We start from the raw sequence: 24700 nt of genomic DNA, 5'->3' as shown, positions 1-24700 counted from the left end.
CCCACCTTCTCACTTCAACCCCCCGTCCTTTAAAAAAAAAAAAAAAAAGTCCTCCTAAATCACAGCTTCACCACGTTTCACGCCGCTCGGAGGCGCCCAGGATCCCACTGCGCTCGTTGCCATGGTCACTGGGAAGCTTCTTGTGTCATGTGGCTCAAAGTGAGCCGTTCCTGGGCCGAATTACCCAGCTTTCAATGGGAGGCCAAATGACCATTATTAGACTTCACAGCCCAGGCCTCTATTTAAAGAGAGAAGAAAGGAGCCCTGGGGACTTAAGATGAGAGAGATGGAGGGAGAGAGAGAGAGTGAAGAAAATAAAAAGAGGAGAGTAGAGAGGAGGGGAAATGAGAGGAAAGTCTACTTTGGAGTTGTTTCTTTTTTCATTTTCCCCCCACCCTTACATTGAGTTTGTTCTTAATCACAATTGTTATTTGGAAGTCCGACAGCAGCCACGAGTAAAGCTCCCCCGTCTGTCAAACAGCGCCCAGAAAAGACAGGGCGGCGCTGGATCAAAAGCAGCGCTGTGGAAAAAGTAAATCTTAGAAAAGATAGCACCAGACATCCACCCACGTCAACCAAAGCCCTGTCTTTTCTCTCTTCATCTCCATCTAAGCCCGTTGCTTTGTAGGGGAATGCGCCTATGTGCGTGACAATCCTGGCGTCCTGCACCCTGCTGCGTATGTCAGGGCCGTGTTGTCTTTAAGGCTCGGGGCCCGCAGCCTGGCACGGAAGCTGGAAACTGAAGCCCCCTGGTCCCCACGCAGCTAATCTGATGCCTCTTCCCACTACAGATGATTCCTCTACTGGAGGGTTAAGGGGTGAAAATGTCATCCTCCTCTTGTGGTTTGAACTTTCTTTTATGCTCTGCCAAGGAGGCAAGGTTTGGCCCGGCACAAGGAGAGAGAAGAAGTGGATTGTGTGTGTGTGTGTGTGTGTGTGTGTGTGTGTGTGTGTGTGTGTGTGTGTGTGTGTGTGTGTGTGTGTGTGTGTGTGTGTGTGTGTGTGTGTGTGTGTGTGTGTGTGTGTGTGTGTGTGTGTGTGTGTGTGTGTGTGTGTGTGTGAGGGCGACATTGGAGCTGCCCATGCTCTGAGAAAGTGAAGTAATGAAAGAAGAGAAACATGGAGATAGGGAAAGGGTGAAGAATGGAAATGCACCTGGCAGACAGAGGAGGAGACGTCAGCATTGTTTATTGGAGACAAATATATCAGACGTGTAGCTTTGTGTCAAAAATGTTTGTTAGAGAAGTCTTAATCTGGAAAGTTGCCTTCAGATTTAAACCGGGGAACAAAATCGAGATCTGAGTATGTTGGGATATCATTTCATAACCCCAGGGTGTGTTTTAGTGAGTCCATAACTGTTGAGCAATCTAATGGCTGCAGATGCCGTAACAGAGAGATGAACTGCTGATAAGATAAGACAAAGTGAGGTGTTATATCAGAGGCAAAGCATCTAAATGAGGTAAACGCGCCTAAATATTGTTCCATTTAGACCAAAGCTTTCTTCCACTCCCCTTTGAAGCCACAGAGATGTGCTGCTTTGAGGAAATCTTCAATGGGACGCCACAAAAGGAAGAGCTGCTTGACGTGATCGGTGAAGAGATGGACTGAGACAGCTTTTTAGAAGGTTGATGTGAGGTTTCCTTGAATGACTCTTTGAGTTTCATCGACACTTCTACAGTATATCTTCAAAGTTTCAAACTTTTACAGAGTCAGTAACATTTACAAAAATGTCCTTCACATGGGCGCTAAAACCCAGAGGTAGTGTGGACACTTGGCTTAAACGTGTCAAAAGCTGTGCATTCAAAAAAACTATCACTCGGCAGTGTTAAATACTTGATCCTGATTGGTCAAACCCCCATGAAAGCAGTGATTACACAACACCAGCAAAAGCAGCGCTTAGGACAACTTGATCACACACTTTGTATCAAATCAATCTGTGAACAGGAGTCTGATACAGTTCACCTCTGCCTGTTGACACTGTGGCAAAGTTAAGCTTATATTAGCATTTGAGATTGACTGACATTAGATCCTGTCCTGATAGGGATGGGTATTTCAAGCCAGAATACTATTCGATAATCATTGGCATCTGAAACCAGGCAATGGCAGCAGAGCTGGTGAGAGCACCTCCAAGCTGTCAATCCTATGAGATAACTTAAACCATAGGCGGGAGTGAAAATAGCAATAATAAGCGTTTTTTTAAACCGCAGGAACTTTTTTATGGTTCTTGGAACTGTAGGAACCCTCCCCCTTTTCCAAGGATTCTGCACCACAGGAACTATAGTCAGTTCCTAGAACCTTGCTTAGATGAGCCTTTTACTTCCTGCTTCAGAGCACTCTCCCAGCATGAGATGCATTGTGGGAATTGTAGTTAAATCAGTTCAATCATTCATGCTTTATTTATACAGCACCTTTCATACAAATCAAATGCAATGCAAAGTGCTTGAAAGTGGTTGAAAACAAGAAAAAAAGCAGAGGTAAAATATGAGCAAAACATGCTACATATTAAATACAAAAATAGATTTTGAAGTAGTCTAATGTACACCAGCAATAATAAAGTGGATATAATTAAAATAAGTTAAAATGTCAAAAAGACCAGAAGAATATAAATAGTTATAATAAATACATAAAAAGAATAAGGATACATTGAAGACTAAATAGATTAAATAAATAGAATAAAATAGATACAAAATAAATGTTTATAAATACATAAAATAATAAAACAACATTAAAACTAATATAGAACATTAAAGTAATACAATTTAGGTGACAAAGTTCATATTCCTGCAGCACTGATTTTGTAATTTCTTTCTAAGCTCTCCATTAGTCTTATTCTGTGATAGGAGTGTGGTGTTAAAGGTGACATATCATGCAAAAGGGACTTTTTAATGGTTCTCTACCTGAAATATGTGTCCCTGGCATGTCTACGAACACCCCGAGAATGAAAAAAATCCATTCTGCCCCTGTTCTGATTTCTCCACCTTTCTGTAAATGTGTGTGAAACGAGCCGTTTCAGACTTCCGTGTTTTTGTTACGTAACAACAATATCCGGTCTGTCACGGAGTCAGAGCGCGGAGCTTGTTCAGCCCATAGCCTGTATAAAATAATACTGAATCCCCCCTCCATTTTTCATTACCTGCACAAATGTGTGGTAACAAGGAGCTTAGGAGGGAGGCATTCTAGTTGTGGGCTGTCTTAATAAACACAAAGGTCGGTTTTACTCCCCACGTCTGCAGATTTGAAGATCTAGTGGATGATTTTTATTTATCATGGATAAGTGCTAGTGCTAATTAGCATAGCCACATAGCTATATGTTCATAGCTGTAGCTGTAGCTGTGTACCAAGACACACGTCGACATACTGACAAATAAAACAACAAGAAACACTAAATCTGTGACCAATCCTTCAGAAAGGTCCCGCTGCCTTTCTGGTAGAGGTCGGTTTCACTCCCCACGTCTGCAGATTTGAAGATCTAGTGGATGATTTTTATTTATCATGGATAAGTGCTAGCGCTAGTTAGCATAGCCACATAGCTACATGTTCGTAGCTGTGTACCCAGACACACGTCGACATACTGATAAATAAAACAACAAGAAACACTAAATCTGTGACCAATCCTTCAGAAAGGTCCTGCTATAGGCGCCTCTCCGTCAGGATCAGATTCTGGATCAGATTCAGAGGGTTGAAGTAACGCGGGTCTGTGAGCAGCCGTTTATATTCAGCCAACATGTAAACATTAGATCAACATGCCAGAGAGCCGAGGCACATCCACTTCCTGAGGGGGCGTGGTCAGAGAGAAAACAGAGTGTTCTGAGGAGGACTGAAGAAGAGGGTTTTTCAGGCATGCCAAAATCTGATTTCAAAGTGTTTTTTTGAGCATAAACTTTAAAGACATGTTTTGGGGACCTCTTAGACCAATATATATTGATGAAAAAAGTGTGATATGTCACCTTTAAATGAGAACTTATTTCAGTCACTACTCCTTAAGACTGCTGCCTGTGCCTATCATCATAAAGCAAGCACTTGTGGTCTATAACTTTTGAGACTGATGGAGATCATCAAAGGAGTGAAAGTCAGTTTGAAGAAAGTCTAAAAGAAACCAAGGACTCGTTCTACTTCTCCCGAGCGCTCTGTTTTATGTTTCTGTCTGCTGAAATGAATTCAGCAGCCAAAGGTTAAGTCATTTTTCTGCTGCTAGAAACACTGCACAGCGGGAAAGGAGAGGTACAGTGGGAGTGGAGGAGATATGGGGGTTACGGGGCCGAGTCCTGACCCGCTCTGCCTTGTTTGCCCAGGGAAGGAAGAGACCGCAGCTCCCCTCCACCTCCACCTCCACCTCCACCTCCACCAGCAACAGCAGGTTCGAGTATTACAAGAGATTGAAGCAACTTCTCTTTCATGCAAGCAGAGACACGGTCTCCTGAAGCAGCTTCAAGGCAGAGAGGGATCAGAGACAAACTGTATCACTGCAGAGATTTAGAGGAAGGAGAGAGGTAGCTGTTTAGAGAAACACCTCACTTTAAGTAAAATCTCTACATTTGGATTATGGTGCATGTTCACGGTGCAGCATCCTGTGAAGAGAAGCACATGTGCTGCTATGCTGCTGTTTGGTTTTGCAGTAGTTCATGTTTCTGAAAGTGATATGAATCAACATGCATTGGGTGAATGTCTGCTGCTGGGATCTGCACATGTACGTTTGAGTCTTGTGGGTGCTGGGAAGCTCAGAGGGAGGATCTACCTGCTTTTGCATGGACCGAAAACAAAAGAAACAGGACTGCCTATGGGAGTAAATGACTCTAATCATAAGTGGAGAAGAACCTGGGATGCATTTTGTCAGTCACTTTTCTGCGGTGTTGCTCTGAGCTGTGTTACTGACCACAGGGGGGAATCCAGGAGCAACACCATGGCAGGCTTTCAACTTTTCAAACTAGTTCTCAAAGTAATCCTTAGGTATTCATCGTGAAGAGCTGAACTTCAAAGACCTTTCCTCCTCTCCAAAGGTCACTCAAACCAGCCAGGACACTAAAGGAAGCACTTTCACATTTAAAATCTGTGTTTCTCGTGCATTCTTCACCGGGATCCTCAGGGGGCTGCAAGCTGAGCCATTACCTTCAGCTCACAAGATCATCAGATCCCTAATTTGTTTGAAAGAGGAGACAGGATTGTAAATTGTATTAATATTGATAGCATTATCAAGCCTCCTTGATGATGCGGTCTCAGCTGATGTGAGTCTGGTCCTGCTGGAGGTTTCTGCCTGTTAAAGGAAGTTTGTCCTTGCCGCTGTAACTTTCTGAGTTCTGTCTGTAAGATGGGACTGGATCTTATCCTGTCTTGATGCTGGGTCTTTGTTAATAATAGAACATGGAGTACGGTCTAGACCTGCTCTGTTTGGAAAGAGTCTGAGGATAAGGTTTGTTGTGATTTGGCGCTATATAAATAAAGATTGATTGATAGATTATGAAGTCCATTGATGACAGTTTTCTGTTATTTGGTTGAAAGTCAATTTACTGACCTGACCTCGAACACATCATGTATCACTTCGGTTAATTAGCTAACTAGCTAACACCAATTTCAACACTGGATATCTGTGTTAACTCACGGGACTTGCGATAAAGTCTGAGTGCTCTTAGCATGGCTGCTTCAGGTGAGAGAGGAGGATGACTATAGTTTATTTTAACTCCAAGACAGTTAAAGGTACAGCATTTTGACCATAGACTGTATAAATAATGGATGTAGTATCTGTGACGTCACCCATCTGTTCCTGAGCGATGTTTTGAAGCCATATCAAGTCATATTGGTAATGTTGAACTCATTCAAACCTAGCGTGAGATAAAGAGGCGGGGTTTGAGCCTCCTAGCCAACAGCTATGTGTTGCCGCCATGTTTGTTATTGCTGCAAAGATCGTCTTTCTTGAATTAGTGTGTATGTGGTTTCCTTTGTTTCTGCAGCCAGCCTCAAGTGGACGCTCAATGAACTGACATTCATAACGCTTCCGCATGGGCTTCATATTTTGAGACTGGAGGCTGCCGCTTTATTTTGACGCATAATGCACGTGCGCTTGGTCGTAGAGGTTGTGTTCCCCTAACGAGGACTTCTTTTACAACTTATATTCCTTTTTGCATCATGTTCAGTTTTGGGTTTTGGTCAAATGTAACCAAACGGCAAACCTTTTTGCACGTTCAGTCATCCTCGCAGGCAGCTGACCGTTCAGTTTTATTCAGACACTTAAATAGGCAATCAGTGCATGCTTGTGCACAAGTGAATTTGATTTCAACGACCTGACCTGACTCAAGATGTGACGTTGATTTAATAACCGAATCAAAAGGTTCAAACTCTGATTTTTGGTTTTGAAAAATGCTGGATCAGGTCCTGAGTCGAACAGGGTTTAGATCCTCGTCCTTACTTGTGACACAGAAGCCTTAAAGTTAGTTTGTCTCACACTTTGATTCTTGCATACACGTGCTATTAACAGTACAAGCTATGCACTCTTTGTGCTGTTTTGTCTAAGTACTGATTGACTACCCATCCATCCTGCCTCCATGCCTTTTACATTGCATGGTGTAAAGATACAATCCTTTTTTAAATGAGGAAACAGATGAAGAACTTCTAGTACAGTATATGTAACAATGGCTACTGCAGGAATCAATATAAGATGGCGTTTCTTCACTGAAACTGACTGAACTTCATGTTTCATAGCCGTGCCTTCAGGGTTATCTATATTCTTGATGTTTCATGTGCTGTAGTAGAGTAAAAAAATCAAGCCTTTTGCTCGTCTTTACTTGCTCCCAAATCCCAAGTCTTCCCTCCTTCATCTCTTCAGCAGCAGGAACCTCATATAGAATGTGGTAATTCAGAAATTTCAAGACCAGGAAAATTTTCCACTACCTTCAGTCGATCCTTCGAGAGCTAGGAGGCAAAAATCTTATCAAAATTTCAGATTATTATCCGCATCAAAGTATTTTCTTCCTCATATATATAAAAACACACATACTAGTATAAGAATTTATCCTTCAATGATTGAAAATATTTCTAACCAAGGCTTCTTTCATCCTGACGACTTTTGTTTGGACACCAGGCGAAAGACAAGAAGCACTTAAAAAGTAGTATTTCTGTCCTTAGCCGGAAAGCTTGTTTATTTTCCTGTGAATCACAAAGAGCCAGAACCCAAACCCGGTAAGAAAACAACATGGGAGGGACGGAGAGGAAAAGTGGAGGAAATTTAATTAGCGGTTGTCCATTCCTCGGGCCCCGGCGTTTGGTCTCTGCAGGGCAGAGCAGCGGGCAGCGCGAGGAGAGACGACTAAAAGGCTTGTTGATAAGCAGCGGTCTGAGTCAGTGCATTTGCATCCTTGTTCATGTTTGTGTAAGTGTGTGCGCGGGACGCCACAAGACATCAAACTGTGGGGGGAGACAGGAAATGCTCCCTGTGGTGCTCAACAAGCTACACAAACATGTATATTTTGAGGGAACGATGTTTAAGTTCTCAGAAGTTCCCCAGAACTTTAAACTGTGTGCTTCAGCCTCATTCATTATTTATCATGTCTTCACAACGAGGAGAAGGAAAAACCAGCGTCCTGCTGTTTCCTCACTTTTATTCTGAGTACAAGGCTGGAGAAGTAAGGGAGGGTTAGGAGGACGGATGAATTACATTGTGAACTTGATTAAAATTTGAGTGCTTCTTTGGAAATCATCGTTCACGGTCTTAAAGTATTTACTGTCTGAGCTGCATCTTAAACCAGTACCTGGATCCGTTATTTCGGATGCATTCTAGGAAGTCAGGAAGTCCTAACCCTCATTGGCTTCATGACCCAGCATCAAGCTAGATTTTTGATCTGTATGGATGTCAGGAGATAAACTGTGAGATGAACTGTTTGAGGCCAACAGGAGCTGAAGTGTCATCACAACAGACTCTATAAATGAGATTAAAAGAGTTACAAAATGTGAGCAGTTAATGGTTCATGGAGTGTTTCTTTTTGATTCTGAACTCTGATATTTTTTAAAGCTGCTGTGAGGAACTTTTGTTTTGTATCGATTCTGGCGCCCCCCTTGTGGACAAAGTGATACCTCTTATCTCTTGTCCTGTAAATGCAAAAGTAGTGTTTTCAACAAAAGCCTCATCCTGTTGTGTTCAACAGTCAACATTATCAGGCAATGTGATTATTTTCCATGAAAACAGTCAAATAAAGGCTGTTTCTGAAGTGAGATGTCCATCATCTGGTCTGGCACCTACCCCCGCAGGGCGGTTTCAGGCATTAGAAATGACAACAGAGAAGGTGTCAGTGTTGCTGCTGATGGACTTGTTTGCTATTAAAGGTCATAAAGAGGCATCAGTATCATTTTCAGTCTGTTTCTCAGCCAGTTCAAAACTCCTCACAGGGCCTTTAACTTAACATTGACTTCCACAACTCTTTAATAGAGCAAGTTTAAGGTTGAACAATTCGACCTTTATTTCAGACAACTCAAGTCAAGTCTGTTCTGATCATTTCTCCAATGAGCCTCCGTATGCACTTTTACTGCACTGTATAAATCTTTTGGGGAGGTTAAATGCAATGTGTCCTTTTTATCAATTTCACAAGAGATCCAGTAGATAGTGAAATCTCTGTTCTCTGGTCTCTCTATGGGAATCTAGAAAGGCAAGGCAACCAGAGCCAGTATTACATGAAAACCTGGAAACACAACCACTCTGTATCTGTGAAGACTTGAATCCACAGCTTGACCACTTGAACAAATTTGTGTACCGAGTACAAACCAAATGCTAATATTGGATTAACATCAGGGACATGCTGTTTGTCTGTATCAACACTGTTGTTACAGGAAAAAACAGAAGAAGTCTTACTTAATAATGAGTTAGATACTAATCTGCTCTCAAATTAAACTGGTTCTGCCTCGGCCAATAAAAAACTCTTTTACCAAATTTCCTAAAAATCAGACTACATTTTTTCAGTAACCCTTGTGACAAGCCAACAAACCCAAACAACTTCCCATCATTTAAGAAAAGAGGATAACTTGATCAGGTAATTACCCTAAAACCTGTAATAGAAGCTGTCAGCGTCTGTACAGTTGTGACGCTCTCTCTAGCACCATCTGTTTAAGCTATCCTGCTAGCTACAGGTATAGTGGTTGAGCTCAGTAGAGGCTGGGTTTGTAGTTGTGAGGTTTGTGCGTGTACATTAGCTTTAGCTTGCGTGAGCATCAGGTTTGCAGCTGAGTGTGAAGCAGCGGGGATGGGGATCAGCACCTCCAAGTCTGAGGCCATGGTGCTCAGTCGGAAAAGGGTGGCCTGCCCTCTCCGGGTCGGAGAGGAGTCTTTGCCCCAGGCGGAGGAGTTCAAGTATCTCGGGGTCTTGTTCACGAGTGAGGGGAAAAGGGAGCGGGAGATTGACAGACGGATCGGGGCGGCGTCTGCAGTGATGCGGGCGCTGTACCGGTCTGTCGTGGTGAAGAGAGAGCTGAGCCAGAAGGCAAGGCTCTCAATTTACCGGTCAATCTACGTTCCGACCCTCACCTATGGTCACGAGCTGTGGGTAGAGACCGAAAGAACGAGATCGCGAATACAAGTGGCCGAAATGAGCTTTCTCCGCAGGGTGGCTGGGCTCAGCCTTAGAGATAGGGTCAGGAGCTCAGACATCCGGGAGAGGCTCAAAGTAGAGCCGCTGCTCCTCCGGATCGAGAGGAGCCAGATGAGGTGGTTCGGGCATCTGGTCAGGATGCCTCCCGGGCGTCTCCCTGGGGAGGTGTTTCGGGCATGTCTGGCGAGACTATGTCTCTCAGCTGGCCTGGGAGCGCCTCGGTATCCTCCCAGAAGAGCTGGTGGAAGTGGCCGGGGAGAGGAGTGTCTGGGCTTCCCTGCTGAGACTGTTGCCCCCGCGACCCGGACCCGAATAAGCGGAAGATCAAACCGGCACTTCACCAAATGTATTAATGGGTGAAATAACGTAAAGCAGTATGATACCTCTCCATTTTTTTTTTTTTTAAGATGTAATTTGGGGATTTTTTTTGCCTTTATTGGACAGGACAGCTGAAGAGAGACAGGAAATATGGGAAGAAGAGACTGGGGGAAGACTTGCAGTGAATGGTCGACCGGCTGGGAGTCAAGATGGCAACCCCTGCGACGTGGGCTGTAGCCTCCATAAGTGGGATGCTTAGCCGGCAAGGCCACTAGCGCCCCCTCCCTCTGAATTTTATACCGGTGTATTGGTTGCACCGGCGTATTGGCGCACCCTACTTTTTAGATGACTTAAAAAGGTATTAAAACTGCGTCTTATACACCAACATTTACGGTCATTTACAACCCTTGGTTTTTCGTTGCATTTCTGTCTTAACTAAAACAGCGGCTGTTCTCAAAACCGCATACTATCCTGGTAGTACGTACTGATATGCCTAAAATTGAGTATGTAGTATGCAGTATGTGAACAAGAGCAAAATCTGCAGTATGCCAAAACTGCCCGTCATAAGTGATGTTAAAGAAGCAGTTTGGTGTCGTTTACTTCTGCTTCCTGAAACCAGAAGTCCAGCGATGCCTTACCCAGCATCCTGCAGACCAGATCCAACAGAACAGTCATGCTATATACTACCTTCAAACACAGTATGTACTGCATACTACATTTGTAGGCAGTATGTTGCATTCGGTTTCGAAAACAGCCATTCTCATGTGAAAAATTGAGCACATAAGAACTTTATCTGTGATGGTTTTGCAGTTGAAGACTTTCCTATATCTTGACAGAAGTTTAAGTAAATATCAGGGTCAGTATAAGGTAAGGGTTAGAGACACACTTGATCTGGGTCTCATGATGAGGGAGGATGAGTGCTCACTCTACCCTCTCTCTCTCTCTCTCTCAACTCTTTAATGGGGTCGGCTCTCCGCCAAGTTCCACAGGCAGGACCCCTCAGATGTGCCCCCTCGTACACACACACACACTTGTACACCCACACACACACACAATTTGATAGCACAATTCACTTGTATAATTCTGGTTATGCAATGGCGGTTGAATGGCCACCCCACATTGTGCGCTGAGTTGGGAAAGATGAGGTGAAGAATAGGAGAGGAACAATCAGAAGGAAAACAAAGACGCAGATTTGTCAGACTGGGAGAGTTTTAGATTTAAAAGACTCTGACTTAGCGGAGTGAGCTGGAGGATGAAGAGGCATTACTGTAGAAACCCTCTGACTCCTTCTCTGATGTGTTATTTTGGTCCCAGTGAGTTTCCTTTTTTCTTTTAAAGCATACCACCTTCAAAAGAAGCTTTTCACACTCCTTAAAGACGTCCTCTCAGTGAAACACCTCTCTCTGTGGAGGAAATGGATTCAATGGACCAGGCTGCAAGCTTCTCGTCTTCATCCATGTTTGTTCCAAAGACTTGTCCCATTTGGGGATTCAAACTTGTGGAGAAAAGAAACACCACCCATGGGAACTGATTTTCTCTCTGGAAGCACAGGGTGACAGAGTGGGACAGATAGTCATTACAAACTGCATCAGTGTGTGTGTGTGTGTCTGTGTGTGTGTGTGTGTGTGTGTGTGTGTGTGTGGTCATGTACATACACAACAGGCAGGGTCAGGGATCAGTGTACCTGGGGCGGGCCTTGTCATTGTCCGATAGTGAGGTCATTACATTCGCCCCAAATCTCCCTCTGTATGTCATGCTGGACTGGTGTTCAGATTACCCACAATCCCCTCTGTCCACATTGAGGCACTGTGCCAAAACCCAACCTATAAGCCGGTCTGTGAACACGCCATAGAATGTGCTGTACGTCAGCCACCAATGACTGCTGTGCCTGTGCTGAAGGGGGGACGACAGTAGTGACAGAGTAGGGTGCAGTTATTGGGAATATGATGAAAAGTTACTGATGACAAAGAGACTCTGTGTTTGTATCATGGAGTATATTAAAAAATGGACGACATGACAGCTCCTCACAAGTGAGGACAAAATATTTACAGCTCCCCCTACTGACTGGCTGCAGTATAGGTCATGAAGCAGGCCTCTTCTATGTTAACCATAGACTGTATAAATAATGGACGTGATGTCACCCATCTGTTTCTGAAGCACTGTTTTGAGGCCAGTCGGCGGCGGCGGGAGCCATATTGGAGTGTGACATAAAGAGGCGGGGTTTGAGCCTCCTAGCCAACAGCTACAGTGTTCCCGCCTGTCAATCAAGTCAGCTGTACCTCTCATTGGAAGACTCGTAATCTAATATCTTTGAAATTACTGCGTTTGAAAAAATTCACCCCCCTACAGTGTGTGCCGATCATGAAATGAGCTATCCAGACTACACCCGTCTTTTGTACCAGGCTGTAAACATGTTTATTTCTGCTGTAAAGATCGTCTTTCTTGAATTCATGTGTGTGTGGTTTCCGGTTCTTCCGGAGCCAGCCTCAAGCGGATCCTCGATGAACTGCAGTTTTGAGCACTTCTGCATTGGACTCATATTTTTTACCAGAGCTTGATGTTAACAGATGGGACATGGGTCAAACTTTTAAATGCTGTTTTTTTGTTTTTCTGACAAGTCTGTTTTTGAATTAATCGCTTTAAGCTCAAAAAAGGTGCCGTGATTGACAGCTCTGTTTAGAAACACACTTCCTGCAGTGGTTTGCGCAGAGCTGAGGAGGAGGAGGAGGAGGGGCAAGAGGAAATGTGACAAACACCAACAAGAGAGTCTGTTCTTCTGTGGGAGGTATCAGCCTGAGGGATCCTTGCGTTTTATCACTTAGCCAAATGCTTGTTTTGGTAAGCGGAGGGGGATGGTACATGAATACTGCAGCTCCACTTGCCAAGCACCACAATGAAGACTGGCTGCAAATGTGCTATATATCAACACCTGTCATGCAGGAATTTTGGCTTCGCTTTCGCCAAAAATAATGGTTTTAAATTAAATATGTGTGATATTTAGCAGTAACAACTGTATGAATCACAATAACAGTGGCTTCTCATAATAATTGGGGCAGTTGGAGTCGAGTAGGACTGCACGGTGGTGCTGTGGGTAGCACTGTTTCCTCACAGCGAGAAGGTTCCTGGTTCAAGTCCCCAGGTGCCTTTCTGTGTGGAGTTTGCATGTTCTCCCTGTGCATGCGTGGGTTCTCTCCTGGTACTCTGGCTTCCTCCCACAGTCCAAAAACAAGCTCACCAGGTTAATTGGTCACTCTAAAGTGCCCGTAGGTGTGAGTGTGTGCGTGAAAGGTTGTCAGTCTTTCCATGTTTGCCCTGTGATTGGTTGGCGACCTGTCCAAGGTCTACCATGCCTTCTGCCCGAAGTCAGCTGGGATTTGCTCCAGCCCCCCGTGACCCCGAAACGGGATAAGCGGTCAAGATAATGGTCGGATGGATGGATGGAGGCGAGTAGATTCACAGAAACAATGCACTCAAAGTTCTTCCTGGAAAGTCATAATCTTAAGTTATTGATTTGTAGTGAGTGAGTGTGTAGTAAAAGGAGCAATAAACAGTGAGTGTGTTGTTACAGAGAAATGAGTCTTCATTAAGGTGATGAAGAGCCACGGTGCAAAGCATACTTACATCAGCACTTCATGAACAGGTTTTTGTCCACATCCTGGCCAACTCTCCTCTCATCTGCACTTAGATATCAACAGCAGCCACTGAGCCGACTTAGAGCTTCAAGTGCTTCTTCCTCTAGTGTGTGTACGTTGCGTAAACTGTCCTGTTAAAGGACATGAAGGCAACTGAATGGAGAGGAGCTGCAGGCCGCCCGTTCTGCTCCTCCACCAGTGTGACACACTAGTGGATTTTTTTTTATGTGCTCTGTAACATTCTTTATGCAGCTCAAGAATCGGGGACTCAGATGTCCTGGGACTCATATAAAACACTCCAGCCGGGGACTTAACAGCATTCAAATTAATATTAAACAGGAATATGGGAGAGTTCAAACGTTCGAGGGGGTGGAGGGAGGCAAAGGAACAATGAACACACACACAGTCACCAGAGAGTGTGTGTACTTAGCTTTACCTCTTTTTAACCCGCAATTCAGGAGTGGAACCTCTTATGGGGAGGAGTCAAAACTTCAGATATGGGTGGAGAGGGAGCATTAAAGGTGACATATCATGCAAAATCGACTTTTTAATGGTTCTCTACCTGAAATATGTTTCCCTGGCATGTCTACAAACCCCCCGAGAATGAAAAAAATCCATTCTGCCCCTGTTCTGATTTCTACACCTTTCTGTAAATGTGTGCTGAAACGAGCCGTTTCAGTTTTCAGTGTTTTTGTTACGTCACAACAATATCTGGTCTGTCACAGAGTCAGAGCTCGGAGCTTGTTCAGCCCATAGACTGTATAAAATACAACTCAACTTCTCCTCCATTTTTCATTCCCTGCACACGTGTGCTAACAAGGAGCTTAGGAGGGAGGCATGCTAGTTGTAGGCTGTCTTAATAAACACAAAGGTCGGTTTTACTCCCCACGTCTGCAGATTTGGAGATCTAGTGGATGATTTTTATTTTTCATGGATAAGTGCTAGCGCTAGTTAGCATAGCCACATAGCTAAATGTCGTAGCTGTAGCTGTGTACCAAGACAAACGTCTACATACTGACAAATAAAACAATAAGTAACACTAAATCTGTGACCAATCCTTCAGAGAGGTCCTGCTGCCTTTCTGGCAGAGGTCGGTTTTACTCCCCACGTCTGCAGATTTGAAGATCTAGTGGATGATTTGTATTCATCATGGATAAGTGCTAGTGCTAGTTAGCATAGCCACATAGCTACATGTTTGTAGCTGTGTACGAAGACACATGTCGACATACTGACAAACAAAACAACAAGAAACACTAAATCTGTGACCAATCGTTCAGAAAGGTCCTGCTGCAGGCACCTCTCCATCAGGATAAGATTCTGGATCAGATTCAGAGGGTTGAAGTAACGCGGGTCTGTGAGCAGCCGTGTATATTCAGCCAACATGTAAACATTAGATCAACATGCTGGAGAGTCGAGGGTACATCCACTTCCTGAGGGGGCGTGGTCAGAGGGAAAACAGACTGTTCTGAGCAGGGCTGACGAAGAGGGTTTTTCAGACATGCCAAAATCTGATTTCAAAGTGTTTTTTTGAACATAAACTTTAAAGACATGTTTTGGGGACCTCTTAGACCAATATATATTGATGAAAAAAGCGTGATATGTCACCTTTAAGATAAGGTATTGGTGGGATTTAGCTGAAGAAGTAATAGTAATAGTGTGTGTGTGTGTGTGTGTGTGTGTGTGTGTGTGTGTGTGTGTGTGTGTGTGTGTGTGTGTGTGTGTGTGTGTGTGTGTGCAGGAACAGGACAGAGATTATTTTGTTTTTATTCTGCAGGGTGTCAAACCACTGGATTACTTATCACACCACCAATATGATTACCTGAAGTCAGTGTAAACAGAATGAAATGTTGTGACAGATTTACAGTCTGTCAGTGATATGCTCACATCAAACAGTAGGCGATCTGGAAGATGGTGAGTAATGTGCTTAAATCTCTCTAGTAATGAAAACGTCAAGATAAAAACAGATGACTCTGTTTGCAGAAAGCACACCATGTACAGAAGAAGAAATGAAGGAGAACATAGTTTTCATTTCTCTCTCCCCGGGGTTGCACGAGCTTCCAATCAGATGACGCACGGCCACGTCGAAAAACTTTGATTTTATTTTAGCTGAATGTAAATAATGTCTCGGCACACATGAGAGGGAGCGAGGGACGAGAGGGAGAAATAAGTAGAAGAGGGCAACCACATATAAGAAAATCCATGGGAGAAAAGTATGCCTTTATCTTTTAATAAACCGTAAAGCCAGGAGGCAACATGAAATTACAGCATAATAGCAGAGGAGAGTCTTCTGAAGACTTAATTGCCTTAATTATAGCAGTGCGGAGAGAGAGAGGAGAGGGAAAGGAAAGGAAGAGGAGGAGGAGGAGGAGGGAAGCAGAGGAGACGAAAGTAGGAAAGTGTGATAGAGGAAATGGTGCATTAGCCAGATGTCACAAGTGTAATCCAGGTGTGCGTCCGTCTGCATTTTAACACGTCACCTTCTGTCGCTGGTGCATACTTACACACATTTACACATGCATTGTTTTGAAGCTGCTCATGCTGTGTGTGTGCATTCGTGTGTGTGTATGTGTGAGGCTTCGGTCCACGTGAAAGATGAAGCGAGCGCTACGCTGAGAAAAGTTTCTTTCAGACCAGTGCAAACGTCTCCCTCAGATCTTACAAGCTGGCAGGCTCACTTAGGGATGCTAAACATAGCTTTTCATTTTCCTCTGTGTCTAGACGGAGTTCTCAGTGCTCTCTGCTGCGGTTTCTGTTCACTTGGGGAAGAGTGAACCCTAATTCTCATGCCTCCCAGCCAGCAGGGGAAGTTTGTTTAGGCAGCAGTGTTGTGAAGTACCTGTGAGACTGCCCCTGGTGCAGAGTTCAGGTTGAGAGCTGAGCTGAGACCAGAGACCCAGAGATCACAGTCGAGCTTTGAGAAAGTGTTAGAAGAACTTCATTTGGAGGATTTCCCCTTTCTTTTGGTTGCACCTTCCTACTGGTGTCTGACTTTTTCCTCATGTTATATAATGTATCTTAAAAAGTACAACTTGCATAAGTCCGTTTTGAACTCTGATCACTGAGGATTGTTGCAAAATCAAAACAGTTTTAAGATTTTGTAGCAGAGATGACTAATCAGCACAGCAGATGGGACTAGAGACTCTGTTTCAGCTATGAAGAAAAAAATCATCACTGCACCTTTTGCAGACTTGCTACAAATTTTACAATCTGTGTTTGATCTTGTGTCTACAGTGAACAAGATCTTTCAATATTTCATCACTGATAAGAGACATTGTAAGTCCTGCAAATAAATCTGCTTTAGTAAATTTTAAGAAGCATCAGAAGCAAAGGTAGCTGCGTATAAGACGGGGTGCAGTGAGTGCTGTATTGTTAATTATTTTCAGTGATGCTTGATCTCACTTGATTGCAGTTGGCACCATAGGGAGTTGAGGTGAAGCTAATTTGAATCTCTTCATTATTTATTTATATATAAAAAAGATAAAGTCTATTGATTCCCAACATTGGTGTTAGGCCCCTCTCAGTTGGGCTGATTTTGGCGCCCCCCTGTGGAAGAAGCAGTACTCTCTTTGCCCATTTCGTCTTTCACACGCATCTGACATAAAAACTGCTTTCTTTTACATCCTGATGCATCAGTTCATGTGAATCTTTGCTCTTTAAAGTGTAAACAAAGCCTGTTCTTCTGCAACTCACTCCATCTGACACCTACCCCCTGACAGTAACTTCAGGTGTAAAAAAAAAAGCCAATACAGAAGTAATCAACCTTTATGCTGATGTTCATGTTTGCTTTGGTATCCAATAAAGAGGCATCAGAATTAAATTTAGTGTGTTTCACAACCAGCTAAAAAGTCTTCACAGGAGCTTTAAACATGTTTTTATTTAGAGAGAGACGTTAAAGCTCCCGTGAGGAGTTTTTATCTGGTAATGAAACAGACTGAAATCAATACTGATGTCTCATTATGAGCTACAAAAGCAAACAAGACCATCAGCAATGAATGCAATCATTTCTATTTAATTATTATTGATGACTGAAACCACTGCCACAGGGTAGGAGTCAGTCTAGATGATGTACAACACACCCTGCAAAAACAGACTTTTGTTTTTACCTTTTCCATGGCAACGATCCTCTATATGTGATACATTTGTAAGTAAACCAGGAACTTTAACATGTTATTCAACAAAAGTTCCTCACAGGAGCTTTAAGTAAGGAAATGTCTTGGCAAAATCTGAGGAAGAAACTGTTTTAGGTAGGTTTCATGAGCCAAAATGGTTTTGATTTACTGTTTTAAAATGCTATCACTTTTCATGTGTAGCTTCATACCTTTTTAAATCCATAGAGTACCTTCAGCTACATATTGAGTAAAGTTAAAGTTCTATATTTTCCTCATAAAAGCAGGAAAGCATAGGAATCAAGTAGCATAAAATAACCCTACTCAAATCAGAGTGGCCTCACAGTCCTTGAGTAAATGCCATGAGTTACTACCCACCACTGCTTCTGTCCACTTTACATCTATTTAAAGCTGCAGGTGTGTTGTAGGAACCTCAAACCGGCCTCTCTTCTTTGCGCTCTGATGCCTGAATTGATACCTCGGCACCTCATCATTCATCTTGGAGATATTGGATTCCTGAAATGTTTACATCTTTGTGTCTCCATCTAATCTCTTGATCTTGAATGACAAGATGAAAAAGTCTTCTTGTACCCACTTAACCCCTATTAGCTTAGAATATTCCTGCTCAATCTCAGCAAAACTGTTATGAATGAAAGTTTGCATCTGGTTATTCATGGGTTTTTTAAAGTTTGCAACAGAGGACTGAGTCTCACGTCAATTGTATGATATCTCTTTGCTGGGGGATGTTCTGAAGCGACTCATTTACTAGTTGTTTGAATGGTTTTCTGAGTGTCTTCCTACTTAAAAACCGAAGTATAGCCCAATTAGTTTGACACGGCTAAACACAGGATTACAGACTCAATTTAAACAATGTTACATTGGATTGCCGAATATGACTAACAATAGCAGAGCTAGCACCACCATCCTTCAGTCTTCCTCGCAGGTTAACATCCACATACTCATGCTGGATAAGGTCAAGTATCAAGATACCATCCATCATCTGTGTTTGTTTACATCCAGGTAGTAGAGACTGATGCTACAGCCCTGGCAAGGGGCGGGCTTACAGGATTACAGACTCAATTTAAACAATGTTACATTGGATTGACGAATATGACTAACAATAGCAGAGCTAGCACCACCATCCTTCAGTCTTCCTTGCAGGTTAACATCCACATACTCATGCTGGATAAGGTGAAGTATCAAGATACCATCCATCATCTGTGTTTGTTTACATCCAGGTAGTAGAGACTGAAGCTACAGCCCTGGCGAGTGGCAGGCTTACAGGATTACAGACTCAATTTAAACAATGTTACATTGGATTCACGAATATGACTAACAATAGCAGAGCTAGCACCACCATCCTTCAGTCTTCCTCGCAGGTTAACATCCACATATTCATGCTGGATAAAGTCAAGTATCAAGATACCATCCATCAATCATCTGTGTTTGTTTACATGCAGGTAGTAGAGACTGATGCTACAGCCCTAGCGAGTGGCGGGCGGCTGTGCTACAGATAAGAGATGATATATGACCAGCATTTTGGGGCCTGCAATAATATATGAGTGTCATAATTTGTTTGACTTACAAGGAATTCTGGCACCGACTAGTGAGGGTAACAATGTTTGATTGTTTTACTCATCTAAACTAACATCCCATGGAGCTCTGCCTCAAACTCCACAACCAGTCAGCCACAGTGAGGTGAACAGTATTTCCTCAGTGAAGTCCCAAGAAGAAAATGTTAATATTTCAACAGTCCCAAAGTAATATATATTAATTCTTCCTTTGTAAGTCCAAGGTTGTAGTTTTTTTATGGGTTTTTGGGAAGGAGATGTGTCATCATTTTTAAGAGAAACAGTTTGCCTGTGGCTGCATTTTTGTTGTCATCAGGCAAGTCCCTGCACTGCAGCGCGGGCCTGCCCGAGTGGAGATTCTTTAGGAGGGAGATCTCTTTCTTCTCAAAGCGTCTTACCAAGAGCTATTAATTATTAACCGGGAGAGCTAACATCAAAGGAGCAGACTAGTACTGAATTAAATGTGGGCTGGAGCCTGGCAGTGTGGAGCTGAGAGAAAAACTGGGTGAGAGGGAAAAGCCGAGCGAGATTTTCGCTGCACTCATGTTTGAACTCTCTGGGTAGAAAAAGAAAAAAGTGAGGGAAGAATGAAAAGAGCGATGTTAGTTTATGTAAAGGAGGTAAAGAGAAAGTTAGAAGAGCTTGCGTCTATGGTGCGTTGCTGTTTTTTTAACTGTTGTAGTGTTTGACGAGGCTTTCACACACTGCGGGGAAAGATTGAATCAGTTTGCAGGGTTAATTAGTCTTTAATGAGCTATGAAAGCCCGATTCATAAACATCTTATCTGTGGATTAAACCACGAGGAAATCTAATTCACACGCAGCTGAAACACTGAGAGTCAGGCTGTGTGTGTGTTATTCTGAAGATGATTTACACTCAAAGCTTTTTATTAAAGGCCTTTTGTTGGTTTGGTTGCGTTTCTTTCCTGCGGTGATTTCTCCACGCAGCAGCAGAACCTTCAAACGTACCTGCAGCCAGTGAAACCAGGGAGACCCAGCTATTTCACACATGCAGTGGAAACCAAATATGCTCTATTTTTAGACTCATTATTGACTCTGTTATCAACATTATTGATTCTGAAGATTTCAGATAAGGCTTAAGAAGTAGACAGTTTAAAAGAATAGAAGTGTATTGAGCAGAGACATTGGTTTCCAAGCTTACAGTAGCTATGAATTTTTGGGCCACTGCTGAGAAGGCACGGTCACCCCTGCTTTGTCTTAGGGAAATATCCATAGGGTTGTTATAGCAAACTGGAATTCTGACAGGGTGAGCAGGACCCGGACAGAGCGCTGTTTTCCTCTACTCTTATTTTTCAAACCAACGCCAGATTGACTGGACGTCTTACTGCACATTGATGTGGTTAAAGTTAGTCTGCTAGAGTCTGTGATTACAGCGGTATCACCAACAACAGTGTTGTTCCTAACAGTGGTCTGCTATCGAGAAATAACAGGCTGTTGCTGTGTGATGACCAATCAGAGTCAAAGTCTGTAACAACAGAGGTTCAGATGTGTTTGCAGAGGCCAGCTAATGATGCAGAAACATGCTCCACATCCCGTATCTGGGTGGTGTATTTTCAGAAAGCGGCATTGCAACTTGTGAAAAAGATCAATTGTGGCCTCGCCTACACATACCACCTCTCCCCTTTCCTCTCTCTCTCTCTCTCTCTCTCTCTCTGAAAGTGCCAGCCAAGTGACTGTTGCTCGGACGCTCTCCAGCCACTCCAGCAGAGTCCCAGCACTGTACATTGTCACTTTGATCTTCACCCCCCCACCCCTTCTTCCCTTCAGTTATGAAGAGCGCTGGCATGAACCCAAGGGCACTTGATAATACCAGGATATGATCCCAGTCACGCTATTTTAGATCACGTAGTGCAGACATCAAAACGCCGTCTAAATAGGGCGCCGTGAATCAAGCTGGGCGAGAACTGGTTGTAGGGCAAAGCAGGAGTTAAGATAAAGGAACTGTATTTTTTTTTTCTTCCCTCAGCGAAAGGGAAGCCAATTTGGATTCTGGAGGAGATACTCAGGGTTCTGCAGATCCAAGCATTTCCTTTATCTTTTGCCTTCAGCAGAAGTCTTCAAAAGAGCTCTGTGCGGCTGACTTTCCCTGCTCTCAGATGAAAGAAGCTCACTCTTAAAGCAGCTGGAAATCCTTGATAACTTTATTCAACTTTCCTGAGCGGTGCACAGCAGAATTCAGTTCAGCTCCTTGTCATGCAGAGTTGCATCACATGGAGTTACGCATGCGTTAGCTCACAACAGCATGAAGCTGCTGGTGTGACATCATGAAAACTTCAGAGAATTGGAGTCACAGACCTACATGTGCATCTTAAATCTAATGTTATCATTGTGTTGGTGACTTCTCGCCTGTTGCTTCTTCCTCTCTGGTCATTCCAGTCGCTCTGCATGTGGTTACAGTAAGGCTGACAACGCCCTCTAGTGGCCTGAATTTCAATGTGGAAGCTAAATCTCAAAAAAGTTGAGGCTGCAGTTCAAAATGTGTCCATGCACACTCGGTTTCTTCTTTCTTTTGCTCTTCTGTTTCATGATATTTTGATCTAATCAGTTGCTTTTGTTGTGTGTTTGCAGGCGAAGAGAGCGGTGCAGCGGGGAGCCACAGCAGTCATCTTTGATGTGTCAGAGAATCCAGACGCCATCGACCAGGTTTGTGCTCACCTAAAATTACCCGAGTGTTTCTGCGACACAGAAAAACGCTGCTCGGCTTTTTCACTCCTGAAGAAAGCTCAGCAGCAGCGTACCCTGCCCTTTTGACTGTGAGCTGTTTGTGCAAACAATGATCTGTCTATCTTTAGTTCTGCGGATCAGCCTCGCTCATTCAACCATCCTGGGCCTTTTGAGCTCTTTAACTTGTGTCCCCTGCTCTCTGTGAGAACTGAAAATGAATATCCAGGGTTCAGCTTTCACTAGACCATGACCAAACTCTCTCTGTTGAGCTCATAATTGCACAGGTAGCACACATTACCTCATCCCCTGAGACTATGGATCTGTCTTTGTGTGTGCATTTTGAGGGAGCACTCATAAGCTACAGTAAGAACAAAGTGCATTTCATGCCTCACACGCCCAGACGCTCGCATTCCTCCTCCTTCAAACTCTTTTCCTGCTCCTGTGTCGTTGCTGTTTAGAGGTATAATACAAGAGTTTGTCTTTGTCGCAAGAATTCTCCTGTGGTATTCATCCTCGCCACACCAGGCCTGGACTTGCAGGTTTTTCTTTTTTCTTCTTCTTCTCCCTCCCTCCTTCCTCTGCCGCTGGGTCGTAAAGCGCGTAGCTGAGAGATAAAAGGGATTGCGCAGAGACCACATGAAAGGCAGCGCTGGGCGGCTGTGTTAAATTCCCCCGAGAGGCTTTTCCAGTCAGAGCAGCCCGATCAGCACAGACAGGACCCACAAGGCCGAGGGGCAGGGAGGAGGAGCTTAAGGAGAATTAAGATCCTGGGGCCGAAATTAGGAGTAGCTTTATGAAGTAAATTAACTTGACCTTCTTTTTCCCTCTGGCTCATTAAAACTGAGTGTGAGGAGGAGTGTTGTGGATGAGTCTTGTTCACGGGAAAGTTTGAGATGAACTTTCTGTAAAACTGTTTGTTTTTCTCAGTTTATCGTAGGTGAACGTCTTTGGCGGGTAATTGTTTGTTTGTCAAAGGATAAACTAAATCCTTCGTGGAGTCGTTTGTCAAAGCAGGAGCGGCGTAAGAGATCAAAAGCTTCTACTAAAGTCTGTACTTTCAAACCAGAACGTGGAGCGTTTCACTGGGGAACATGACGACAGCAGAAGAAATAGAAATGCGAATGTCCTCTGTATTTCCCTTGGGCTTTTCAAATTACAGATTCCAACCAGCAGACGAAAGAGGAGCGCAGAGAGAGGGAGAGTATGAATAGAAGAGCATGTCAACTCGCTGTAAAGCCAGAGTGTACTACTCACTGACTGTTTCCTCCTGCTCCGTCTGACAAACTGTGACCGCACTTTCCATGTCTTCAGCTTTGAGGTCATTTTCTCTGGATGGTGGAGGAGAGGATGACGTGAATTCAGGAAGTGGTTCCCAAACTTTTCCCTGATCGACCCCTGAAAGTGAATCTGTGCCTTTTTGAGACCCGGTGTCACATTTTATTTATTCATCGGTTTGAATCTGGAGCCATCCAGTGATCAGTCATGTCTGTGTTTAATTAAAGCCCTCAGTGTTTCAGGGCCGACACCGCCGCCTTCAGGACTCAAGTCTTTGATAGCTGACAAAAGGCATTTCCCAAACATCGCTTCTGTCAGCTGTGATACTTTTATATTAAAGACCCAGAACTCAAATGATCTGATAACCCTTTGATTACTCTGTCGTCTGCATCTGTTGCGGCCTTTGACTTCAGTTTGTCAAGAAGTGACTTATGTTATTTTTTAACACTTAAAGCTCCTGTGTGGAACTTTCTGTTTGTGTTGACTTTGGTGCCCCCCTGTGCACTAAGTGATATTGCCTATTTTGTCCTGTACAGGTGTAAATTAAGTTATCTCCTCCTGCTTTCAACTAACAGTCAACTATTTCACTCATTAAGAATATTTACTGCAGAAAAAGGTATTTTCGTGACGTGCTGTCCATCACCTCATCTGACACCTACCCTCTCACAGCGATTTCAGGCTTTAAAATAACAAAACAGAATACAGTCCCTCCAGGAAGTTGCGATTTCGCGATCGCAACTATCAACGCAAATTCAACCAATCAGCGCGCTTTTTTTTTTGCGGCCTTGCAATTTTATACAATCACCGCAACTTTCCCTCAAATTTGACCAATTATCTTAATCTCAGCCCCTGTACGTCATCGGTTTTGTCATCAATTTGACTTCCTTGGAACATAAACGTAAGTCCTCACTTGATCGGCAATTTTCAACAACAAAACACGCACAGAGAACGGGTGAAAAGAGGACAGCAGGCAGGACAAGTGACGATGACAACGTTGCTATTTATAGATACTAGATTAATTATTTGAGGGCCACAGTGTTCGCTTGGTCACCTACCTGCAGCAGGTGTGCCTTATGGACCAGCTCTCCTCACCTCCATGCATCTGTCTCATCTTCATTGATGATTTTTACCCCCGGTGTGTGTTAGTGACAAAGACACAACCGGGGGACGTCTGTTTAATATTTGACGTTTGACGTTTTTGCCGCTATTACCGTAAAAAACTTGGCGTCTACAGCTTGATTTAATCCAGTTTGGTGAAACATCAGACACATTCAGTAAGTTTTGATCAACTCCTTGTCATCAAAGATTCAGATTAATTTCAGAGTGCCGTGAACTGTCTGTGCCTCTGTCACTGCGAGGTGCATTCAGGGACCGTCGTAAATGTGCAATACAGTCCTTTCATGGCAATTTTCTGAGAATCAAGAGATTCAAAATACAGTCACAGTGGCCTCATCAAGAATGTTTTCTAAAAACAACTGTAATTTAGCGTATTTACTTGCCCCTGAGATGTTATTGGGGGAAAAAGGGAAAAAAATCGCAACTTTCACC

The 24700-nt window shown here is 43.5% G+C and overlaps 1 protein-coding gene across 2 annotated transcripts in view; it reads left to right on the top strand.

Moving 5' to 3' along the window:
• znrf3 (zinc and ring finger 3) overlaps positions 1-24700 on the top strand; it is a 103791-nt gene that overhangs the window by 63700 nt on the left and 15391 nt on the right. For both annotated transcript variants that reach the window (XM_034692950.1, XM_034692951.1), the window contains exon 3: positions 21782-21856. In XM_034692950.1, the coding sequence (XP_034548841.1) occupies positions 21782-21856 (75 nt within the window). The remainder of the gene's footprint in view (positions 1-21781; positions 21857-24700) is intronic.

This window comes from Notolabrus celidotus, chromosome 9, assembly GCF_009762535.1.
Source record: "Notolabrus celidotus isolate fNotCel1 chromosome 9, fNotCel1.pri, whole genome shotgun sequence".
Lineage (NCBI taxonomy): Eukaryota > Metazoa > Chordata > Actinopteri > Labriformes > Labridae > Notolabrus > Notolabrus celidotus.
The sequence above is the reverse complement of the archived record's forward strand: the minus strand, read 5'-3'. Positions and strand labels throughout refer to the sequence as shown.